This window comes from Anthonomus grandis, chromosome 3, assembly GCF_022605725.1.
Source record: "Anthonomus grandis grandis chromosome 3, icAntGran1.3, whole genome shotgun sequence".
In the NCBI taxonomy this organism is placed as follows: Eukaryota; Metazoa; Arthropoda; class Insecta; order Coleoptera; family Curculionidae; genus Anthonomus; species Anthonomus grandis.
The window spans coordinates 14,946,414-14,971,689 of NC_065548.1; the positions used below are offsets into that span (position 1 = coordinate 14,946,414).

At 30.9% G+C, this 25,276-nt stretch overlaps 1 protein-coding gene across 4 annotated transcripts in view; it reads left to right on the forward strand.

Annotated features, from left to right (window-relative positions):
• LOC126733709 (uncharacterized) overlaps positions 1-25,276 on the forward strand; it is a 193,617-nt gene that overhangs the window by 146,390 nt on the left and 21,951 nt on the right. For all 4 annotated transcript variants that reach the window (XM_050437085.1, XM_050437086.1, XM_050437089.1 and 1 more), the window contains exons 3-7: positions 8,800-8,963; positions 16,224-16,451; positions 21,280-21,442; positions 21,959-22,140; positions 22,197-22,335. In XM_050437085.1, coding sequence (XP_050293042.1) covers positions 8,800-8,963; positions 16,224-16,451; positions 21,280-21,442; positions 21,959-22,140; positions 22,197-22,335 — 876 coding nt within the window. The remainder of the gene's footprint in view (positions 1-8,799; positions 8,964-16,223; positions 16,452-21,279; positions 21,443-21,958; positions 22,141-22,196; positions 22,336-25,276) is intronic.

Consider the following 25,276-nt stretch of genomic DNA (forward strand, 5'->3'; position numbering starts at 1 on the left):
GGTGCAGATGTGCCATCCAATCATTGTCTTTTGTCGATAAGATTGAAACTGAAGATACCCTTAAATAAGATGAACGTGAAAAACCGGATACCTTTAGACTACAAGAAAAGAATACTAGATCGGATCTCAGGAACGAATTGAATAAGGAACAATGAGATGAAACAGAATTATGAAAAACGATTAAGAATTCCTTAACAGGGGTCGCGACCGAGAAATCGACAATAAATGACTGACAAAATTTTACAAATAAGAAACGAATATAGACAATACAAGAAAACTAATCACGGCGAATATAAAAGATTGAGCTCACTGATAAGATTCGAAATTAGAAGGCCCAAAAGAAAATAACTGGGAGAAGAATGCGAGAGTACTGAATATCTACAACAGACCCATAATACACGAGAGAAGCACAGAAATACTTATCTATAACAATACTTACAGATGACACAAGCAAGTTCATAATAGAGGAAAAGGATAAGAAATGACTATGGAAGGAATACATTATGGAGTTATTAGGTGACGATTTTGGTAAAAAACTAACAGATAACCATACAAACCTTTATCCGGACCACCAATACTAAAGGAAGAAATAAGAAATCTTCAATGGAAGCAAAAAATCATTAAGCCACAATACCGGCGAAGATCGTAAAACTGATTGATGAGAAAAACATCGCCGTATTACTTACAGGCACTTCTCCCAAAGCTGGTTGAAGTCCATTTTCATACTTCTATCTAAGAAAAAAATACCCGAAAATGCAAAGACTAATAAGCCTGATGAACCACTCCTTAAAAATATTTCTCAACACAATACACAGAAAAAGAGAAGTGTGAGAGAAATATCAACCCCAATCAGTTGGAAGTCGAGTATGGAGACGCGTGAGGCACTTTTCGAACTTCGAGTTCCAATAGAAAACTGGCGAAATGTTAACATGGACATGTTTCTAAGCTTCGTAGATTACGATAATATATTTAATCGCATTAAAAACTCATGCAGATTCTGAGACAAACTTTTATTGGCAATTACAACGCAATATATTACTTTTGAAGATAATGACATATCTACGTAGGGAAAGCAGACAAGGATTCGTCTCATCTCTTCTGCTTTTTAATCTATACTCCGAGGCCATATTTATGGAAACTTTTGAAGATCAAGAAATAAGAGTGAAGGTAAATGGTATGCAATATTAATCTTCGACTATGAAGGCAAACATGATCAATAACGATAATGAAATAATACTGAGAGTATCTTGTACCGACAGAGTAACAAATGAAAAAATATTGAGAAGACTTCATAAGAACAAAGAATTGTTTTAAGTATTAAAGACAGCTTACCTTGGTCATGTGTTCATACACGACAGATATACCAAATTGCTGCAACTGATTCTGGAGGAAAAGATAGAAGGGAGATAGAGAATTGGGAAAAAACAGCTGTCGCGGACAAAGAACATTAGACAATGATCATTATAGATAGAAGAGCTTGTCAGCATAACAAGAGACAGAAATCAATTCTTACATATAGTCGCCAACATATATTGAGTGCATGAGGCAGCTTGATTGATTGAGATATTGTGGTTCAATAAAACTATTATATAGCTGTTAAATTTAGTTGATGTCAAAATTTTTTTATCGCACCTATAAAAAAAAAATATTTTACTGATGACACTATTTGTATGTTTGCCAATTTAATTGACAAGTAATAATTATTAAACCTAAGTATTTGTAATCATTTAGTCTTTCCAACGGGATATTATTCAGTTTAGTTTCTGGCTCTATATTCCTTTTTCTTTTTTGAGTATAGATCATGTACACTGCCTTTTTAGTATTTATACTTAGTTTTGTTGGAGTTAGCCTGTTCCAACATACCGCAGCGCGTTACTACTCTGATTAAAGACCCTCTTGATTTTTATGAGGGATTTGACTGTTCACATTTGCTTGGTTCACTCTATAGCCTTTGGAAAATAATAGATAGTGCCCGGTGTTATGAATACTTTATTTGATAATACACAACTTGACAGTTTGACGTGCCTAATTGGACCAATTAAAATGGTAGAAAGGCGTGGCCAAATTATGGCGGGAATTCAAATTCCATTTAATCTGATCATTTAATCATAATATCTAAAGCAAACGCCTAATCAAAAAGGTTACTCATAGAGAAAACTGCCTTTTTGATTAGGTGTTGTATATGTCAAAAAAGTTTTTATTTTTTAATATCCGAACTATCAAAGATATTGAAATCAAAATTGGTATAAACAATTCTAGGATGAAGGGTCATAATCGTAAATAATGTCATGTTTCTACGTTGGCCAGTGGCGGAGATATGACTAATTAATAATGGTAATGTGACTAAAAAAGTAGCACGCCACTGGATTAAGTCGATTAAACGATCATTTCTAAGTAGTGCATTTAATTGTAAACAAAAATGCCCTCTTAATATTTTTTCGTATCTGACTCCGTTTTCTCCTCAAATTGGGTTGTAAAAATCACTTAAGATTTGAAGATAAATTTATTTCAACCGTCTAATAAATCGCAACATAGAACAATACCACAAATACTTATAACTTATTTATAACAAACAACAGATTACAAGAACACAACAAACAATTAACAAATTTAAAGAAGGTGTTCGAAATGTGAACCATTTTCTGCAATACATAATTCACATCGACGAATAACCGAACGTGAAATGTTATTTATATTAATTTATTTTAATAATTTGAATAGTGTGCCATGAAATAAAAACAGTGTCATAAAATGTAAATGTCATATTAGTATTATCGTGTCAAATTGCAATTGCGTTCTCAAAAAGTGTTATTTGTTTATTTCTTCTTATCGTTTTTGTGTCAAAATGCCATTTATGTTTTCAAATCAAGAGTTAGCGGATATCCACTTTATTTATGGGGTTCCAAATGGAAACTTGCAGAAGCAGCCCGGGAATGTATGCGCAGATATCCGATTAGAAGTCATCCACATCCTTCTATATTTGTAAGAGTCCATCGACAAATTATTGAGAATGGTTTAGGCAATGTACGAGGAAATGAAAATAATGTAAATTTTCGAATAGAGAGAAATAGGCAACAAATTTTGCGTGAGTTCAACAGAGATCCTACAACAAGTATTAGAAGAGTTTCCGCTGGTTTAGGAATTTCAGCTTCCCGTGTTTACCGAGTGTTAAGACGGGATCATAGACGTCCTTATCATTTGCAGCCTGTTCAGGGATTACAACCAGGAGATGAAGAACAAAGAACTGCATTTTGTCGTTGGATTCTTAATGCAGCTAATAATACTCCAGGTTTTTTAAATAACGTGTTGTGGAGCGATGAATCGTGCTTCACTCGGCGTGGAGTGGTCAATTTCCATAATCAGCACATTTGGGCGCATGAAAATCCACATGGAATTCGACCAAGAAACTTCCAGCATGAATTTAGTGTTAATGTTGTTAATTTTTGGACCATATTTTTTGCCACCACGGCTAAATGCTGCAGCCTTCTTGGAATTTTTAGAACGGGAGCATGCGAATATGTGGGAAGATATTCCTTAAAATTTAAGGAGACGGAGTTGGTTCCAGCTTGACGGTTGTCCTGCGCATTATGGGAGAATTGTGCGAAACTGGTTGGGTACCTATTATCCAGAAAGGTGGATGGGTCGTGGAGGGCCAGTAGCGTGGCCTCCACGATCCCCAGACTTAAACCCCTTAGACTTTTCAGTATGGGGATTTTTAAAAGAAAGAGTGTATGCGACACCTGTTCCAACAAGGGATGACCTTATAAATAGAATTAGGATTGCTTGTAATGAAATAGTACCATTTTTAAATAACATTTCACGTTCGGTTATTCGTCGATATGAATTATGTATTGCAGAAAATGGTTCACATTTCGAACACCTTCTTTAAATTTGTTAATTGTTTGTTGTGTTCTTGTAATCTGTTGTTTGTTATAAATAAGTTATAAGTATTTGTGGTATTGTTCTATGTTGCGATTTATTAGACGGTTGAAATAAATTTATCTTCAAATCTTAAGTGATTTTTACAACCCAATTTGAGGAGAAAACGGAGTCAGATACGAAAAAATATCAAGAGGGCATTTTTGTTTACAATTAAATGCACTATTTAGAAATGATCGTTTAATCGACTTAATCCAGTGGCGTGCTACTTTTTTAGTCACATTAACATTATTAATTAGTCATATCTCCGCCACTGGCCAACGTAGAAACATGACATTATTTACGATTATGACCCTTCATCCCAGAATTGTTTATACCAATTTTGATTTCAATATCTTAGATAGTTCGGATATTAAAAAATAAAAACATTTTTTTTTGGGAAACTTTGACGCCCTGTATCTCAGAAACAAAAAGTTTGACGATCAATATTTATGTGAGAAACCTACCTTAAAATTAATTTTTCTAAATACTGTTAAAGTCCTGCTACAAAAAAGTGAAACACCCTGTATATATATATATATATATATATATTGTAGTATGTCTCGTCTCAGTGATCACAGGAAGTGGTATGATGGGAGCATGAAATAAAATAAAAAAATAGGCAGTGCAAACCTTATAAATTAAATTACTAAATGATTCATGTAAAAAAAAGACAAAATAAATGTTTAAATGAATATGTATTGTAGTGTAAAACCAGCAGTATCAGCATTATTAAAATTTGTGGAGAGAACTGATCAGAAGAAATTCTATAGCTCAAAGTCTTAATAAAATTTACATTGCATATCGCTCTCCATGTTTTTCTTGTAATGGGATCTGAAGGAAATTAAAAAAATCTTTTATTACTATGTTTCTTAGAACCATTTAAAAATTTTAAAAAAAATCATGAATTAAAATAATATCCTTAAAACAAATAGCAAACTCAACCAATGCTTGCATTTATTGAAATGGAAATCAAACTCAAATGGTATGGCAATGACAAATTATGTTCTATCAGTCAATGTCAACAACTGTCTGTCAGATCCCTGTCAATTTTGCCAAGCAAGATAGACATACGATTCCGATATTCATCATACAAGCTTCATACATGTGATGCACATAATCTTACTCCTTTTTTATGAAGTGAATCCCCTTATATGTCATTTTCATCAAACTTCACGCTGTGCTTTTTACATTCACGCGATTAAAAGTCAACAATCCATCAAAGACTGTTAAGGTAAATGTTCACTAGTTGTCCTGAATAGCAACACGTTTTAAGGTATATATTTACTGGTTGTGCTGAGTTGCAACAGTTTGTTATACCACAAATAGAACTTGTATCAGAATTACATTAGTGTTTGATGAAATATTACACTAAATACAATACGTTAAAGTTTAAGCAAAAGAAAATATATAAAAATAGTTAAAATGAGAGAAAAAAATAAGTAAGATTTGGCACTTTATTATTTATAGTATATGATAATTTTCAGCCAAATTTTCTCTATAATATACTTTAGAGTTTGTGAAGATAATTGAGCTATAAAATGCATTATTTATCTATAGTTATTTTACTGCCTTTGTATAATAATATTAAGATCTAAGGATAAGTGATGAAGGTATATTTTTATATACAAAAGAGCTTTTTGCTGTTGTTCAAGTTCAAAGTTGCCTTAGATAAATAGTGAAAGATTAAAATTCATTATTTCAGAAATAGTAGACTTTAATAAATTTTACCCCATACAAATAGCCAATAGCTTTTTGTGATTAGAATTGTTGGCTACTACCAAAAGGATAACCAGATGAAATTATGTCTTAAACTTCAAGAGAGGTAAAACTCAAAGAATGTATTAAGCTTTTGTATCGAAAAAAGGACTCTATAATAGAACAAAAATTTAACGCTCTTTTTTGAGAAAATATTTTTTGTAACTATTAAAAGTATGTATACCACAAAATGTTAAAACGAAGAAAATAAAGAAAAGATATAAACGAAAAATCTTACCAAAAACAAACAAAGTTTTTCTTGTCATAAGTACATAAAACATGATTGTCATATAAATATCATAGTTGGGGTTTTTTATCGTAGTTATAAGATGGCGAAAATTAGAAACTTGTAAGTTAACCTACAACATACACTACATCACACGTTTAATATTTATTAATAAATAAATAAAATAATTATTTAATTATAGTTTCATTACTTAATGCATGTATAGGTATTTAGGAAAACAAAGAAATTAAATTGCAAATTAATAAGAGTTGGGAGAAACACCTTCTAAAAACAAATAGTTTTATTTCGCGCTTTTTTCACGATAAGCCCACAAATTTGTCTAACATACATTTGGTCACTAACATCTCTACAATCCAAGAGCATTATAAATCGAAATATTTTAAATATTACATTTTGAAATATTGAAACTCAACAAGTATGATTACATTTATTTTTCCAGCTCCTCACACTATTTCTTCAATTAACCCAGATCTGCATTATGCCACAAGATATGTAGATATATCTCCTGCGAATAAAAAATATTTAAAAATTTACCTTCAATTAAGTTTTGTGGGATTTTCATGCAGAACTGCAATCAGTAAATCCATTTGGAAGTTTGGCATTGCTTATTTTCTCAAGTATGTATTCTATTAAACATTTATATTTAAAGTAAGAAGCAAAACTAAAACAACAATGATTTCTTCATTTAGCAACAGAGTTGGAAGATCAAAAAAGACGCCTTTACTAAGACATTTTTAAATATGCAATTTGTATCTTTAAATTATGTACATCGAAGAATGTCTAAGAAATTGTTACTAAGTAATTAAAATTAAACTTTGCAATGTATTGTCACAGAATATCATGACTAATAATTATAATTAAGCATTCCTTAAATTTCGAGGAAAATAAATTGATTATGGGTAAACAAAATTAAAGTCCAAAAAGCATTAGGTTTTTCGAAAAATAATTGGTTGGGAGAAGGAAACCTAAAGACCATTTAGTAATTGTCTTAAGTCTTTCTATGCAACATAACAATTAGTTATTTTTATATTTACAACAAATGCAGTGATATTTTGACGCAGATATAATTTGGGTTAAAATTGTTGGGGAGCCATAAAAATATTGATGACAAATTTTCAGAAGTCCCTTCCCAAAACATTTTAAATTTCGTATATAGAAGTAAAACATTTGTAATATTTAATTAATACAATTTAGCCATTAATTATTTTTTCGTACTTTTTACCAAATCAAAATTGTAAAAAGCTGAATTTTGTGTAATGAAAATAGTTGTATTTAATTAATATTCATGCAGCAAAGCCTGCCAAGAAACTTTTCGTTTTAAAGGAATATTCATTCTTCGACGTTTTTGGTTGGACACTTGTGATTGGAATCTACATCAAAAATTCATATAAAGTGGTCGGTCCAAAACTCGAAAAGAGTATATCTTTCTTGCATTGTCTTTATTTTCTGGAAATCAAAGAACATTTAGGCTTTGAAAAACCACCATAAAAAAACTCAAATTAAAATAATTTTCTAATTTCAAAGTCTCTCAAATACAAATTCTATAATGGTATATATTATTATTATAACAATAAAAATGACAGACTTTACATCCACTTAGCAATAATGTAATTAAATATTAATATCAATATATTAATATATAGTCAACACCCAGCTTTGACTGATGAGATTAAATAATTAATTCGTGCAACAGGAAGAGGTCCCTCAGGCTTAATAGTTACCGATATTTCCTTAGTGTAAACCCTTATTGGCACTTTGGCATGCTTGGAAATCCTCATGTTATAATCCATTCTCGAATAGTGTACATTGGCCTAACATAATATAGAATGCATCCCCGAGGTAGCATATAAGAATATGAAAAGCAGGGTGTATGTCCGGATTCAAAATTTGATAATCCTTTAATAATATTGGTTTTATATATTGCAGTGAACTCCCCTTTTGCATAATACTATTATTCCGTACAATGTGCTCAAAAGCTTTGTCATATTTTATTAGCTAAGAAGAGTATTAAAGCATGTAAAGTAAAGACAAAAGAAATTTAAGAATAAGTTCGCCAATTGATTTAACACGCTATATTTGTTTAAAATATACCAAAAGGTAATAAATTTAAAACATCACATAAAATGACGACAAAATAGTAATGCCGACTACTATTTTTACTATTATTACGAAGCATAAAATATAAATCTTGAATTTAAAATTTTTTTAAAGATCAAAGTCTTTAATCAATTTCTAAATAGTGTTCAACGCTTTATAAATAATTTATTTTTATCACATGTTTTGTTAAATATTTCGGTTTGAGCATGTATTATTATGCTGTTAATTTTTCATATAATATATAGATGATAAAGGTTGCCTACTATATTTTTTTCTATATAAGAGCTTTGTTAAAAGGATCCACATCTTTAAACAATAACTTTCTTTTTCTTTTCTTTTAACAGATACTTTCTATTTTTTAAATTAATATTAAAAACATATATAATTATATTTATTAAATTCCATTACCATATTTAAAATGATATAGTAAGAGTATTTATCACCTTATTTGAAATTCATAAAGCTGTTACAAAATTAAATCCTTTGTATCCATAAAGCATACCAATATGCCCTATTTAAAATTCAAATAGATTTACATATCTTAGTAATAAAAAGCGCTATGCTTTGTTAGACAAGAATATTGTAGATCTAGTTTTCCATGTATATCAGTTAAAACAATTATTGCGTTTAATACCAAGAAAATAATGCAAGTTGGTAGATGATCTTATAAGGATACTAATATAAATTATGTAAAAACATCTCGTTAAACCACGCAGATCAATGTATTTAAGTAGTTTTCTTGCTATAAACTTTATTAACCTAAAATATTTTGTTTTTAGGCCGAATAGCATTTGAGAAGCTTACAGACTTCGATTACAAAGGAAACACGTACTACACAGTGAAAAATCTCAGTTTATACGAATGCCAGGGATGGTGTAGAGAAGAACCCGATTGTCAAGCTGCTGCATTCAGTTTTGTATTGAATCCTTTGATACCCGTTCAGGTGAGTAAATACCAATGCTTGTATTTTGATTTCTATTCTAACTTGCTGCATAATTTAAAAGGGGATGGTAGGCAAGCTGTTTAAGTATAGTTGTATTTAATTCAAAAGCAGAAATTCATTTAAAGATATCTAGAGAAATGTTGTTGCAGTCAAGTTTATATGTTTATCTTAATAAATATATGGCCTTAAAATCAAACTTAGGCCTAAATCATCAAAATAAGAAAAAAATAGTTTGTAACAAAATTAATCACAAAATTAACTATTTACAGAATATGAAACGATAATTTTCTTGTATTTAAAAAACTTATATAAAATTTGTTATTACATGAATTTTATAATTTCATTTAAACGGTGTGACTGCTATCATAAAGGCCATCCAAGCACTTAGAGAATTTATTTTGCTTTTAGTAAATTATAAATATGCTTTTTAAGTTATATTATGAGAGTGTCAAGGCAGAACAAAAATTGTAAAAACTGTACTTACATGTATTTTTACATTTGAAATGAATAATAATTTTCAAAAAAGGCGGTTAACACGAACTTTAAAATATCAAAGGTACTCAGTATATTCTGCAAATCAGTCAACCAAAGAAAAAGAAAATATGGGTAGATAGAAGCAAAGCCGTAGATATTTAATCCTATTTTTCTCTTTTCCTTAGTTAACTTGTTGCCTCGTCCTGAAGAAATCAATTGGTAGAAGCACGTGTGGCAAGTACCATTTTTATGTTGTCTGCTCCTTAACTTATGAAATATCCCCACTTACTTATCCATAATAATTATATTATTAATTATCATAATGATCCGGCTTAAACTTTATTTTCAATTAACTCCCTTAAATAGCAATATCCTTTCAGCCCAAATATATTCGTCAGAATAAACTTAAATCGACATATTATACCAATAAACCCAAAGTTACTAACAAGGAAACTGTGTGGAAACTAGGGCAAAATAAACCACTATTAAAATATTCGATCCCTCAAACTTTATAGTGAAATTCGCGTTTGTGTATACCCTTTTAAGGATATCAAGGGACAAGTTATCCATTTGAGGGTACTCTGCCAACACAAGTTTTGTATAAGTAATAAAGATAAACGAAAAGGACGACAGAATGTATGGGTATGCCTAACTTAAAGATAAAATATTTAAGGGAGCAAGTTTCACAGGTAAATGTTTTGCATGGATAAAATAGAAAGGAGACTTTCTATGACAAGAGCCCTGCATTAAATTTTATGAAGGTTTTATACTTATGTGCTTTAGTGTATTATTTTTATATTAAAATTAAACATTTATTGTATAAAATTGGTTAAACTCTTTTATTGCCTAATTTTATAAGAGTATTATATTTTTAATTAAGTATCAAAAATGCAAGAAAAATGCATAAATTAAAAATTTGAAAAATATCGACTTTTTAAATAAAATTCAAATTCAAATTTTCCAAAAAATTCCAAAAAAATTCTAAAATCTTGTTATTGCTGCCACAATGTACTTCTATTTATAACAGAACTTTTTTTTTAGTTATTATGTGTATTTTTCTATTGACTTTAAAAAAATTAAATTAAATTAAAATATAAAATTATAATAATTCTATAAATAACAAGTGTATCAAAATATTATATCAGGTTGATATAAAGTTTAAAGTATTAAAATCTGTTATTACCTTAATTTTAGTATTCTAAAAAACAAGCAAAAGGTCAAATATAAAAAGTCAATGTGCGTATCAAAAACGAACCTCGGAATAGATTACTGTGGAATAGCGGAATTTTGCCATAAAATTGCACTGTAAAAATTGCAATGTACTGCATAAATTTAAATTAGAGTAGGCATTTAGTCATGGGAGTAGACCTTTGTTAACATTATAGTTTCATAGATTCACTCAAAATAAACGGATGATGCCTTTATAAAAAAGAATCATGTTGCCTAGAAAAAATAAATGCACTATGCTTATTTTATAAAGAATAGAAAACAGGTTAAAAACAGCTTTATATACAGAAAATATGTTTTTAATTATAATAACATCGTTATTATAATTAAAAATTGTTAACACAGCTTTTAACAGAAATAGCATGAAATGTACCTATCAATCAATCAGTTATAAGCATCACAGTTAAAGATCGATTCAACGATTTAATAGCTAGACAACAATAGTAACCAACTAAGGGCCATTCCATCAATGTTCTAATGACGCGCTTAAATAAGGATGGATTGGATGGTAAATAGGCAAATAATAGTCATTGAAGGCTCTTTAGATTTGAGATAATGGACAGAATTTTATAGAATATGTTGTAGCATAAAACAAATCTGTTCTAAGGTCATCAGAATGTCACAATATGGCCAAAAAAGTGGCATATGATAACAGAACGTAAGCTAAAGCAAGAAGAGAAGAGGATCACAGAGTCCTGTGATACCCCCCAATGTTGTTATGTCATAAGTTTATTTATTCGGATTGAGTTGTCCAATTTGATAGCTACTCATCAAATTCAAAATAAAATTGCCTAATCCTGAAGTCTTTAGTTTTTTCATAAAAAGATCATCAGTGAGTCTATTAAGTGCCTTAAAGAAATCCGTATGTCCACTTGCAGACGGTTCTCGAAGGCTCTCAACAGATAATCGTGACACACATCTAATCCTTAAGTGTGAAAACTGTAATCATGCAAAACATGCATATTTATTGTTATACACTCTAGGAAGCAATTGAATTTTGATTCCAAAATTCAAAATAATAGAATAACTAACTCTAAAAAAAGTTGATATTAGGCACGTTTCACAGGTTTTCATTAGCCTAAAAGAATTAAGGTTGTAATTGCCGTATGGTAATAAAAAATAACAAAAGCAAATAGAGTAGAGTATAGTGAGAATTCTGTGATACCCCTGAATGTTCCTATCGTTCAAGTTTTTTATTCTAATTGAATTCTGCCAATTTTACAGTTACTCATCCAACTCAAAATAGAATTTCCCAGTCCCAGAATCTTCAGTTTTTTCGGTAAAAGACTATGAGTGACTCTATTAAATGTCTTCGTGAAGTCCGTATAGATGACATTTACTTGCCGACGATTCTCGAAAGCCCTTAACGGTTCAATAGTAATCCTGAGAAGTTGACCAAGTGGAAACTGCGGAATTTTTGCTCATAAGGTCCATATTTATATTTTTGTCAATGATTAATGATCTTCTTTTTGAAGAGATAACCCATAAGCAGTATCATTCCAGCTTGACATTATTAGGCTCAAAACACATATCATTTCCGGTCTGCTTCTAATCCATAAGCGTGGAAACTCTAATTTTGTAAGAGTAAAAGGTCCCGTATTTCTAATGAAAGTTAATTTGCTGTCCCTAAATGTATCCTAATCTTGTGTCGGACACCTTAGAAAGCAATTTATTTTTGATTTCAAAATTAAAAATAGTGGGTTAACTAACTATTTATTACAGTGCAAGACATTTTCTGTTTAAATGTAAAACTAATAAAAACAATAAAAGACATTATAATAATACCTCTCACCAAATTAATAAGCCTGTGCATTAGTGAGCAAACGTTTTCTGATATTCTTAAAAAAGCTACAATTTCTCCAATTTTCAAAAAAGTGGTAGGGGAATGTTTAAAAACTATAGATCAATCTCTTTGCTTCCAATTTTGTCAAAGATTATTGGAAAATCTATGGTCTTGCAAATGGTGAAGTTCCTGGAAATGAGAGAGAACAGAAATACTACATTGGGTATATTGGATCTTTTATCGAATATAGTTAAGGCGTTTCGTGAGATGAAGTACACCTCTGTTTTAATGTTCGATTTGAGTAAAGCGTTCGACTGAGTCAACGATGATATCCTCCTAAAAAAACATAAAAATGTAACTTCTTCTTCAAATATTCAACTTCTAAGATTACTTAGAAATCCGAAGGCAGTCTGTTAGGGTCTCAGGGGTGTCATCATCAGAAAGTTTGTTGAACATTGGGGTCCCCAAGATTCAGTATTGGGTCCAATACTTTTTTAATAATGCAGATACATGCTTTTTGCTGATGGCACCAATGCGTCCTGTATATCTAATACAGTCAAAGAAGCAGTTGAGAGTATCCTAGTGGCACACGCTAGTTAAAGAGTAATTTGCAGCAAATAAATCGGATTTGAATAAATTTGGTTTGAGTTTTGAAATTTGAATAAAACAATGCAGGTTGTGTTTTCAATGAGAATCCTGGACAATGTAAACGAGGATACTAAGGAAGATGAGCTGCTTGCCACGCTTGGCAAACTTGTAGAGAGATTGGTAAAAACTATGATGGTGGAATTTCTGAAACGGCATAATGTTCCTAACCATCAGCAATTTGGATTCCGGACGAAACTGGGTACATCTAATGCTATTTTCAATTTTTCGGAGAGTCTGTACAATGTACATGGGGTTGAACGCTGGGAGAGTGCGGCGGCGGTGTTCTGTGACTTATCTAAGGCGTTTGATTGTGTAAGTCACAGAATACTGCTGCGGAAGCTGGAAACCTATGGATTCAGAGGAGTTGCTCTCGACTGGTTTCGTTCTTACCTATCTGGAAGAACACAAAGGGTATTTTTTGACAACGATATGTCATCCCATCTGGATATGGATGCGGGTGTACCCCAGGGTTCTAATTATGGACCAATATTGTTCCTGTTATATGTCAATGATATCTCTCAAATTCCAATTAGGGGCAAATTTACTATCTTTGCGGAAGATACAACATTACTTTGGCATGACACTGACATCAAGAGGTTAAAGAATATTGTTGATGAAGATTTCATTCTTGTAAAGTCATGGTGTGAATCTAATAGATTAACTTTTAATATTTCTAATTTCTATTTTAAATGTTACTTTGGAACTGTCACTTTGCAAAATGAAACAATGAGTCCTTCTGAAACATGCAAATTTTTGGGTCTGACGATTGATAAGCTATTAAAACTTGAAAATCATATCTTCTCTTTAATAGGGAAGTTATCATCCAACTGTTATGCTATTAGAGTAATAACACATTCTCTGGGACTTGATGTGGCTAAAATTGCCTACCATGCTCTTATTGAGTCTCATCTGAGATATAGTATTACGTTTTGAGGTATGTGCTCTCAGTATTTGTTCACCTCTCTATTTATTTTGCAAAAAAGAGCCATACGCTACACGTGTGTAGCTCCCTTTCGTAGCCCCTGTAGGCCATTATTTTTAAAACACTCTGTCCTGACATTGCCATGCCTTTTTATTTTAGAGACTGTTTGTCTTATCCACAAACAATATAGCCATCAGCTTAGCCCCCCCTCCTCGGGTTACAATCTCCGAACAACATTCTCTTTACCTCTGCCTATTCCAAAAAGTGAGCAGATTAAGTCCTCTATTGTTTACGGGGGCAGAAGGCTTTTTAACCACCTACCCCTTTATATAAGGCTAATAAATTGTGAAAAACGTTTTAGGAAAAATATAAAGAAACTTTTACTTGCTAAAGCATTGTATTCTCTAGACGAGTTTTTAAATACAACTTTTTGACAGTGAAGAGTTTTGCGTAGCGTGATGTGACTTCTTATTACCTTTTCTTTGGGTGTGTTCTATATTCTATGTATGTTAAAATTTGTATATTTTTTTACAAGATTCTGTTGTCAACTATCTTTAAGGTTTTATATAATGCTTCGTTAACAACAGATTATGTTACCTAACAATAAAGTTATTTTTGACTTTGATTTGACATTCCTGGGTGTTTACTTGCTTTGGAAATCACATACAAATGGTTAAACTATACAAAAAGCTCAGCAAAAATTTCTTTCTTCTGCGAAACCTCTCAAGCTATGTATCTGAGACTACTTTAAAAACAGCATATTTCTTCATATTTTACTCTCATCATTTCACTCACTCTTACGCAATACTAGCTTGGGGACACGCAACAGACAGTACTCGTACATATGTCTTTGGTCTTCAGCGTAAAGCATTAAAGGTACTTGCTGGCCTCGGTTACAGGGAGGATTGTAGCCAAGTTTACAAAGACCGCAGAATACTCAAAGTCTCCGGACAGTATATTTTTGAAAATAATAAATTTCTTAGACCAAATTTGAATTCCTTTAGCTTCAGAACTCAAGAGGAAGTTTACAACTATGGCACTATAGGTGTAGAGAATTTATAACCCCAACCTATTGGAGACTAAAGACGTGTCAAACAGGACCGGAATATTGGGCAGTAAAGTGCTATATTGCTCTATTAGGTGAAATAAAAACAATAACAAATTCTATATTTCAAAAAAAGGTTAACCATATCTTAGAATTTAACTAAGAATGCATTTTATTCAATCCGTGCATTTTCTAATTATAGGTTCCTAATGTAGTTTATTTTGTGATATCTGTTTTTATATTATGACTGGTTACAAGTATGATGTATATGTAATGTTCTTGTAATTTTAGGCATCTTAATTGCAAATAAGTTAATTGTTTTTTATACATTTTTGGGATACTTGAGTTTTAGTTTTCATGCCTTATTTGTTTTTTTTTCTGGTTGACGTATGTAAACATTATATTGACATGAATTAATAAATAAATAAATAATTGAATAAAAACAATAAAATCAAAAGGTTGGATTCCTGTGATATCTCCGACCCATTTTGACAGCTACTGATCCAACCCAGACATGATATACCTAGTCTCAGATCCTTCAGTCTTTTCAGTAAAAACCATGAAGTCTATTAAATGCCTTCGAGAAATCCGTAAAGATGACATCCACTTGTAGACGGTTTTCGAAAGCTCTCAGCAAAAATCTACCTGGTTTGTGACCACATATTTTTGGGACCACAGAGTCCTGTGATACCCTTTCATGTTCCTATCAGCCAAGTTGTTTATTCTGATATATTGGATCTTGGTAACTTGACAGATAGTCATCCAACCTAAAAACTGAATTACCTAGTCCCAAAGCCTTCGGTTTTTCAATAAAAGACTGTGAGGGCCTGTATTAAATGCTTTCGAGAAATCCATATCGATGAGATCCACTTGCAGACGGTTCTCGAAGGCCCTTAAAAAATAATAAGAAGTTAAAAGTGGATGATTTTTATCAATGATCATATTTTTGAAAAGACCTACCAACTACAAACGAATCAATTTTGGTATTACTGAATGAATGGAGATATCTCTGTAGTTGACTGTTTCTGATCATGACTTTGAAAAATTGGTTTTATTTAGAAACTGTTCAATAATCTAAACTGCTTAAAAAAAAATTATTTAATATACGTATTCCCGTGTAATTTATTATTGTATTAATTTAAATCTTATTATTTATTATAGGAAACGCAATGTCAGCTGCAAAATGAAACTCAAGCAAACAATCCATCCGCAGTGGCGCAGCGCAGTGTTAACATGTACTACATGACCAAGCTACAGCTGCGCAGTGACAACATTTGCTTAAGACCGTGGGCTTTTGAGAGGGTACCGAACAAAATGATCCGAGGATTGGACAACGCTATTATTTATACCTCAACCAAAGAAGCCTGTTTAGCTGCATGCTTAAACGAAGTAAGTTTTAGATTCACAGTCGTAAAACTTTTAATGATGTTATTGATTTTTATGTACAACTGCTCTTTATATAAAGCAATAAATGTCTCCCGAGAATATTTTCGATTTGGACTTTTTCCACACAATCGGAAATAAAATCTTTACAACTCATTAACTTAGTTTTTATATCTCGTGATATTGAAAAAGTTTTGGTCTGGCCAGTCATAAAGGGAACTGGTGATAGAAAATGACAAAATATATTTTTTTCTCTCGTAAACCGTAATGGAGGCTTATTATAAGCGCTACTATTTTTATTTTTATTTGTTAGCTAAGTAGGTTCTGAGGGTGAATTGTCAATATCTTTAAGGTTTCTTGATATCTTTAGAGGAGCGGAAAATGTCGCCTCTTTAATTAAAAATAAAGTTTTCTTTGTAATATTAAACCTTTTAACATTCGAGGAGTCTTTCTTAAAGAAGGTTAGGAGGTGCATAATGTAAAAGTTTGAAAATTTAAGTTCATTTTGAGCAACTTTTTGTTAAAGATTTATAATGAAAATAACATTACTATATATAGCTTTATAGGTTTTTCCAACTAGCAAAATAGATCCCTAAAATAACGAAACTGTTTTATAATTATGGTATAGTGCCCCTTGAAGAACAATTTTATTTTATAAAGCCCGGACCGCAGAGCAAATTTCTAAAATAATTGAAGATTTCTACACCAACATATATCAATCAATAACCTCCAAGATCAACAAAGATCAAATTGATAACAGGACAGTAATAAACGTAGGTCAGAAGATATACCAGAAAGAACATGTGATGAATTAATATATGCCTTTAAATAAATGAAGAACGGTTAATGTAAATGGAGAAGACCATATTGTATCAGAAATGGGAAGGACCTTTAACAACCCGCCGAACAAGCAGGATTTCATAGTGCATTTAATACCATTGACAGCTGAATACAACATACCCATACATCTAACATACACAGACTTCATAAAGCATTCGACTAAATCGAAACATGGTCCTTCCTCAATGCCATGAATAATGCTAGAATCGACTCAAGATACAATGCAGTCATTATGGATATAAATAGAAACGCCACAATGCATGTTAAAATTGACGAAAACATCTGAAATAACAGAAGGGTATAAAAAACGACAGATCGTATCCAAGGCACTTACGCTTTGCGGACGATATTGTTCTCATCTCCGACGATCCAGATGAGTTAAAGGAAATGATGCAATATCATTTATTATCACAACTTGCTCAAGATTGACAGGAATGGAAAAGACTGGAAGAGTCCTACATCAAGGACTGGACCAGACAAGGCTGATAAAAAAGAAGAAGAAGCAGATGCATTGATACCATAACACGTTAAGACACATTACCATGAATCTTAAATATGAGTCTTAGGAAAATGAGGAGCGCGTTAAAAAACTCGTAAAACATAAGATGATGAATCGTGATGAAAGATATATGGATAACAGAATAATAACGGATTTTTGGATGAATATAACTAAACAGCTTCGGTGATTCAATAAATTAATAAATATTTTATGCAAGGAATACTTGGAGAAACTGGAATTTAGTTTCTAAGTAAGCTTGGCTTAGCTCTAAGTTAATCCTTGAATAACATATTTGCATATCATCAACATAAACTAAAAAGAACTAGAAAATAATCTACTTGAACCAAATCTTTAATTTGAAAAGTTAGTACCTATGCTATAAAAATAATGAAAAAAAATCATCTGACTTTGCACCAAAAACTATATCGGAGTTATCTATTTTTGTCATAAATTAAAAAGGTTTTTGTAAAATTGTTGTATAGACGTTCTTACAACTCATATTATAGGATAAATGTAAATTTCTTATAAAATCCTTATAAAATTATTTTAAAAGAACTTTATACAAATTATATTATAATCGCATAAATATTTTATTACTTTTAATAAGTCCGTTAAGAGTTGATTGTGATAGAATAGCGTAAATTGTTGATTAAAGGTTGTATTAAAGTTCGTTAAGAAGAGTAATAGAAGTCTTATTATTGGAAAAAGTAAAAGCTTTTTATAATTATTATTATATAACTACAATAGTATGCTTTCTTATAAAGAGTTTATAAAATAATATAGCTAACCTAAAATAATATCAGAATTAATAAGGATAACTCCATTGCATGTACAATCAATTAATTCGACAGTGTATCAGTGGACAAAAAAAGTGGTCATCTTAAAAGATCAGTAAAAAACTATAAAAGAATACTTTAGAATAACTGCATTTCTTAATTTTAAGTGAAATCCTAGGTATTTCAATTGGAATATCAAAATCAAAAATTTTAGTAAATATTTTTAATAAAATTTTTATAAAATCATAAGATAAAGAAATAGAAAATGTCATAAAAATGCAAATGAAGAATATGCAGATATCGAGAACCAAAATTTGGTATCTTTTCTAACTAAAATTGGAAAAAAAAGAAATTTAAAGAACAACTTAAGATTTGGGCAACGTCTTTCAATATTGATCAATCTACATTAAGAGATCTCTTTGGAATATGGAACCTGACTATTCCTAATCTTTTTCTTCCTACAGATCCAAGGACATTCCTAAATACTACAAAAGAAGTTAATTTGGAAAGAACTATATACTGTACAGCAGTTTAACGAAACACAATATAACTAAATATTGTCTACTGTCACGCATAACGTACGTTAAGCGATACTTCAGTTCTATTATGTAGGTCCCTAACGCGCTATAGGATAATACGGAATTTTATCATGCTGTGTTGCTACGTTACTAGCAATATATTTTATATAACCAATATCATTACTAAAATTACATCAAACACTTTTTACGATTGTATAAATACAACTGAAATCTACTTAGTTTTTTTTACTGTAAAAATCAAGTTTTTGTCTACACCATCAAATTTTTTCTCTACTGACGACTGGCAACAGTGAAAAGTACCTAATCAAGAATTAAACCACTAAGGTACTGAAAACAGTTTTGTAGCGTCTATATTACACAACATTATAGGACTTTAATATCATATAAAGCCAAGATGAGAACAGAATCATTGAATAACGTCTCTTATAACACAAAGTTATCGAAGTTATTAAATGTTCATTGTCCAGATACCGTCACCATTATTGTAAAGAATTTATGCAAACATAAAAATCTCTAATAAAAACACCATGCTCTAATAAATCTGAAGATTTTTTGTCACTTTTATAAAACATATATTGCATTTTTTGTTTCAGTTACAAATTCGACTATAAAACATTATTTTTTATACATACTTTGTCAGAAAAATTGGCAACGTAAGTCATAAATATTGTCTGTTTTTGAATTATAGCAAACATATTTACTTGTAATGTTTTCAATATGGTAACCAGCTAGATCCACCATAATGCCTGATTAATCTTAAACTACGTCTTTGTTTATGTTTGTGATCGAGAACAATGCTTAATAAAATATTCTTGCGATAATTCTGTTCTGAATTTCAGCATTAAAAAAATATTATATTAGCGATTCTGACTGCATTATAAGATACCTATAAAATATTTTCTAAACAGTTGTATACATGTTCGCAAAATAAGCATAATCCGCACTATTATAAAATAGCTTTTTAGCAGTCTCGAAATAGTTTTGTAAATATATTATATAATGAATCCTAAAAACATACTTATAGGACCGTTTTATAAATATCACATTGGTAGTCATATACCCGTTGTGTAATGTACTAAAGGATCTCCTAAAATGACTGAACTATTGTATAAACTGGGGTCTTATTTTATTGTGTGGTTTATAACCACATTATAAGATTTTCACGTTTCTATAAAATATGATGTATAACTGTTCTAACAATATTTATAAAACTAGTTTTGCTAGTTGGGTTTTATGTTCATTATTTACCTGGGCACATTATTTACTAAAAAATTGTAGATAAATAAGTTTTTTATCACCAGTTAATATATGATCATCAAAGGTTTATAGCTAAGGCTACCGGCTGTATATAAGAAATAATTAGTTGGGAATCTTTTTGTTATTTATTTTTCTAAATATTTTTTAATTTTCTTTACTCTGCTGTTATAGGGCTTATTTACTAAATAATAAATATCTAAAGTTCTACCTTCTTTTGATCAAACACTAAAATATAGCTTTGATTTCAGCTGGATGGCGTTATTTAAAGACCTACATTATTTTAGGCATATTTTTTTTCAAAGTTAGGTAAAAATGCGAAATAGAAAGAATTAGTTCGCAGTAGTCATTTTATACTAGAAATGACATGAAAAAACTACAAATCTTTTAAAAATTAAAACTTCCTTGATTAAATGATTAGTTGAGTTACATAAAAAAAATTATTTACTGAAAGTACACCCTCCATAGGCAGTTTAAAAAAAATAATAATTTCAAGACGTTTCTCTAAAAAAATGTAGAATGTGTTTTCTTGCTAGTAAGAATGGGGCCATAAATTAAAATGAATTTTTAATTGAAAGAAAAACTCCCTTCCGCCTTCTCAGCTATAGCGGCTATTCTCAAATAATTAATAATGAAAAAGTGCATTTTTACTCTCTTACCATCATGTTAATTACACTGAGAACCAGTTTAAGTTTTTAGCAGCACTTTAAAGCATTTTCCGTTAAGATCGCAAAATTAGAATTTTCTCGGGGAGAGGAAAAAAATATAAAGTAGTTTTAAATTCCTGGTTTCAATTTAGAAAGGCGCCAAATCTTGTTGGCTTTTAGTTAAATTACCTTTCTTGTTATAAAAACTTTTAATTCTGCTATAAAACGCGACAGAAAGAACTAAGTATTTTATTTTAATAATTTCTTTGTCCTTTTCAGCACCGTTTTACTTGCCGATCCGTAGAATATAACTACATTACACTGCAATGTCAACTTAGTGACACAGATAGACGGTCAGTTGGACAATTTGTGCAATTTGCAGATGCTCAGGGTGTAGACTACTTCGAAAACTTATGCTTGAAGGGTAATCAAGCTTGCAAAGGTAATTTTTTTTGTTTTAATATATATTTTTAATTTCAATTTAATCAGTTTTTAAAAAAATAAGAAGTTGGGTCGATTATGAGCTAATATAAGACTAACGGAGTATTTTTAAGCGAAACAGACGAAGTAGAAGAAGTTTTTGACGGTTTTGTCAACCTGTTGAAATGAAATTGAAATCTTTTACACTTTTTTCAGGTTGTCTGTAATTATTAACAGAATAATTATTTCCTTTTTTGTAGGAATATTATGAAATATCCTATATAGTTTTTAATAAATAAATACGATTATTCGAGAATCAGTGCGATAATATACATTCTTTGTTTCGGAATGACTACAATGGCGCCATCATATTTTTGTTCTTTGAAGTTTATTTAAAAATATTTACATAAGCGCATTTTATATATTTAAGACTTCTATGTTTAATACTGCTAAAACTTTTAAAATAATTCTACTAATAGTTTTTTTTTAAACTTAATTTAATTAAAATTTTACTACACACATATTTATATTTTTTCAGGTAATAGAATATTCCAAACACCAAGAATTGGAGTAGCAGATGACAAAGTAGCTCAGTACGCTGGTCTTAACTACTACACAGATAAAGAATTGCAAGTTACATCAGAAGCTGCCTGCAGATTAGCTTGCGAGATTGAAAACGAGTTCTTATGTAGAAGTTTCTTATTCAAAGGACCACCACAAGTAAAAACATAAATGAATAATTTAGATAAAAACTTACAATACTGATTTTTTTATAGGGATCTCAATACAATTGTCAACTTTTCCATTTGGACCACAAAACCTTACCTGATGGACCCAGCACTTATTTAAACGCCGAGAGACCATTGATTGACAGCGGAGAACGAATTGGTGCATATTTCGAAAATACTTGTGAAAGTAAGTTTTTAAATAGATTAAGCTAATATTTATTTTTGTCTATAAATAATATTTTTACAAAGTAATCATATCAAATTCCTTCTGCAACATTGGACACGAGTTGATATTAAAGTAACCAGCTGACAGCAAATGGTTATACGATAGGTTACTGCCTCGTAAAACGAACTTGTAATTTAGAAATATAATTTTTCATATACGGACGAAGTGATAGCTATTAATTTCATAAAATAGCGTTAGCACCGTCGAGCAAAAATAGGAAAATATATTAGGCAATATTTCGAGAAGATTAAACTTGGTTTTGATCCGTGTGGGTCATGAATCGTATTTCTCAGCATAATGGGTATTTGCAGTTTAGGATATTGCAATCTTGTCGAAAAAATAGTTTGCAGTTATATGAGTTTGAATTAGATTTAACATTAAAGTGAAAGGTTTAGTACTGACCGATGCTGGAGATTTTAAAATTTGTTATTGCTTTAAATATAATCCTTACGTTAGTCGATTACTCGTCGCAAATTACTAAAGTACAGTATAGAGCTTTGATATACGGTCTAGCTCTTCTATGGTTCTGGCATGATTGATCTCATAATTGTAACACGCGACTTACGTTTTAACATATTTTATCTGGTATTTTTATCAATCATCTTCATTGTCAGCTACTCGTTTATCGTCAGACATACGCCTCCCCCAATCGATGTCACTTTACTCGGTCTTGTGCTCGCCTCATCCTTTTATAATCAGTTTCTTGACATCGTCTGTCCATCTAGTCTGGAGTCGTCCTCCATTTCTCACACTAGTCTACAGTCTCCACTCTATTATTCTACGTGGCAATGAGTCCTACATCCTAGCAATATGGCCTGTCTAACTCCATCCCAATTTACATAGGCCTTCCACGACACATCAGTCACTTTAGATCTACGCCGTATTTTTTCGTTGTTTATTCGGTCTAGAAGAGTTACACCTGTCATTTCCGTTTTATTGCTTATTGTGCAGCTTGTAATCTATATAAAATCTCTTTGTTAATCGCCTATGTCTGTTAGACTTGAAAGTGATTTAAGGTTCATGCTTTGAAAGTATTTGGGAGATCTGAATAAAAGATATCTCTAAGCCTTCCAAAAGGGGACCATGCCAACGTTATTCTTCGAGATAATGCTGGTTTAAAATACTTTTGATAATTCCATTCTTTGACGTAAGTAAATATGTCTGTTCGTTCTTGCTTTTTGTTATTGATTTTGATATAAATCCTACTGACTTTATGTGAACAGACCGGCTTAAGGAAGTTAGCTGAAGTATTCTCCTATAATCTGTATCTCTTTCGTGTCTCAATCAATATTCTTAAATATAGCATCTAACGCAAGTGTTAAACATTTTAGTGAGATAGAATCAACCTGTCGTCTGCCTCCTCTGCCGAGTTTCATTTTGTTTGTACAATCCTTCAATGCAACTCAAAAAGTTGGTATCAATAAAATGTATGAAATTAAGTAAATTTCATCTTTCTTATAAGTGTCTTGATGTTAATTTCAAAACGTGTTCTGTTTTTTTTTGCCTGGTACTCCTATCGAATGTGGTGCGCCAATCGAAATAGTTTCCTGCACTGCGTATTCCTATTAATTCATAGATGTTACTCAATCAGAAAATCTGTTTCTTCTCACTCCTCTACATGTTTTCACTTTTCCCAGTCACATGTACAACACATGCATCAGCATCAGTTGTAGTATTCTGTATCGCTCTACTCTGAAGATATGTCCAAGTTATGATATTTTCCTGCAGTTGTATTTAATAGCATCAGTGTTGCTTCGGCCTTGCTGAGTGACATTTTGTTGGTCTGCATACCTGTCCAGGGTATTCTCATAACACTTATTACTCTATATTCACTGCATCGTTTTGCTCCTCGTTTTTTGTAATTGAAATAAATACGAATATCAGCCAATTTGTCCTCAATAGTATACACTGCATTAAATAATTTGAACAAGAGTTCTTATTCAATATTTTTTTCTTTGATCAATTGATCAACAGTTCCGTCTACCGGGTGGTGCGTCGCCGAGCGGAACATAAGAAAACCCATGTAAATTTTAAGAGGGTCAGTTATTCGCTTCTCTGTACATTTTATAGAAAAAATGTAAGATAACTTTTTTGAAGAGACCAATCTGGCAAACCCTTGGTTTCATTTCTTCATCTTTTCATTTCTGTTTCTTAGGTTTATTTTTCCTTACCGTATATTCAGTTTCAGATTTTCAAACTGCATCCATGCTGTCGTCGGTTTTTATTTCCTTTATGCAATTGTTCAGGTCTTTCGCGAATACTTGCTTATTGCTTTCTGCCAGTTTAAATTAATTGTGTTTGGTACTTTTTAGTTTTTTAAGTTTACACACTGCCTAAATATTTGGGAATTAATTAATATGTACTCTAATTTTAATAATTAACTTGGAATAATTCACTGACATCAAAAAGTTGATTGCAAAGAGAGATTGGTTAAACGATACTTGGACCAGATACCACTTTATCCTAGAATCCACATCTCAGTCACACTCATTCTTTTTCTACGGCGTTCCTACATTCATCTCAGTCTCACTATCCAACTAGCTCTGAGTTTTCATCACTACAAAAGTAACTTGAGTAACAAAGTATATATAGATATAATCTTCTGATTTAATTGTTTTATATCAATTTGCTTCTTCTAGTATTACTTTTTATAAATACAGCAGTAGAAGGAGAAGATTGTTTGTGAACAGTCAGTATTTTAGATCATATATTTAAGGGTGATATATTTAACGATATTTAGCTAAGCATTTTAGTCTAAAGCCTTCCTCAATATTTCCTAATAACTTATCAATAGAAAACTATTTGATTAACCATACACTTAAACAGCTTCAATCCAAAACTACAAACGAATAAAATAGTAAGTAGAATAATAAGAAATGTAAGGAACAAGGCTGTAATAAAA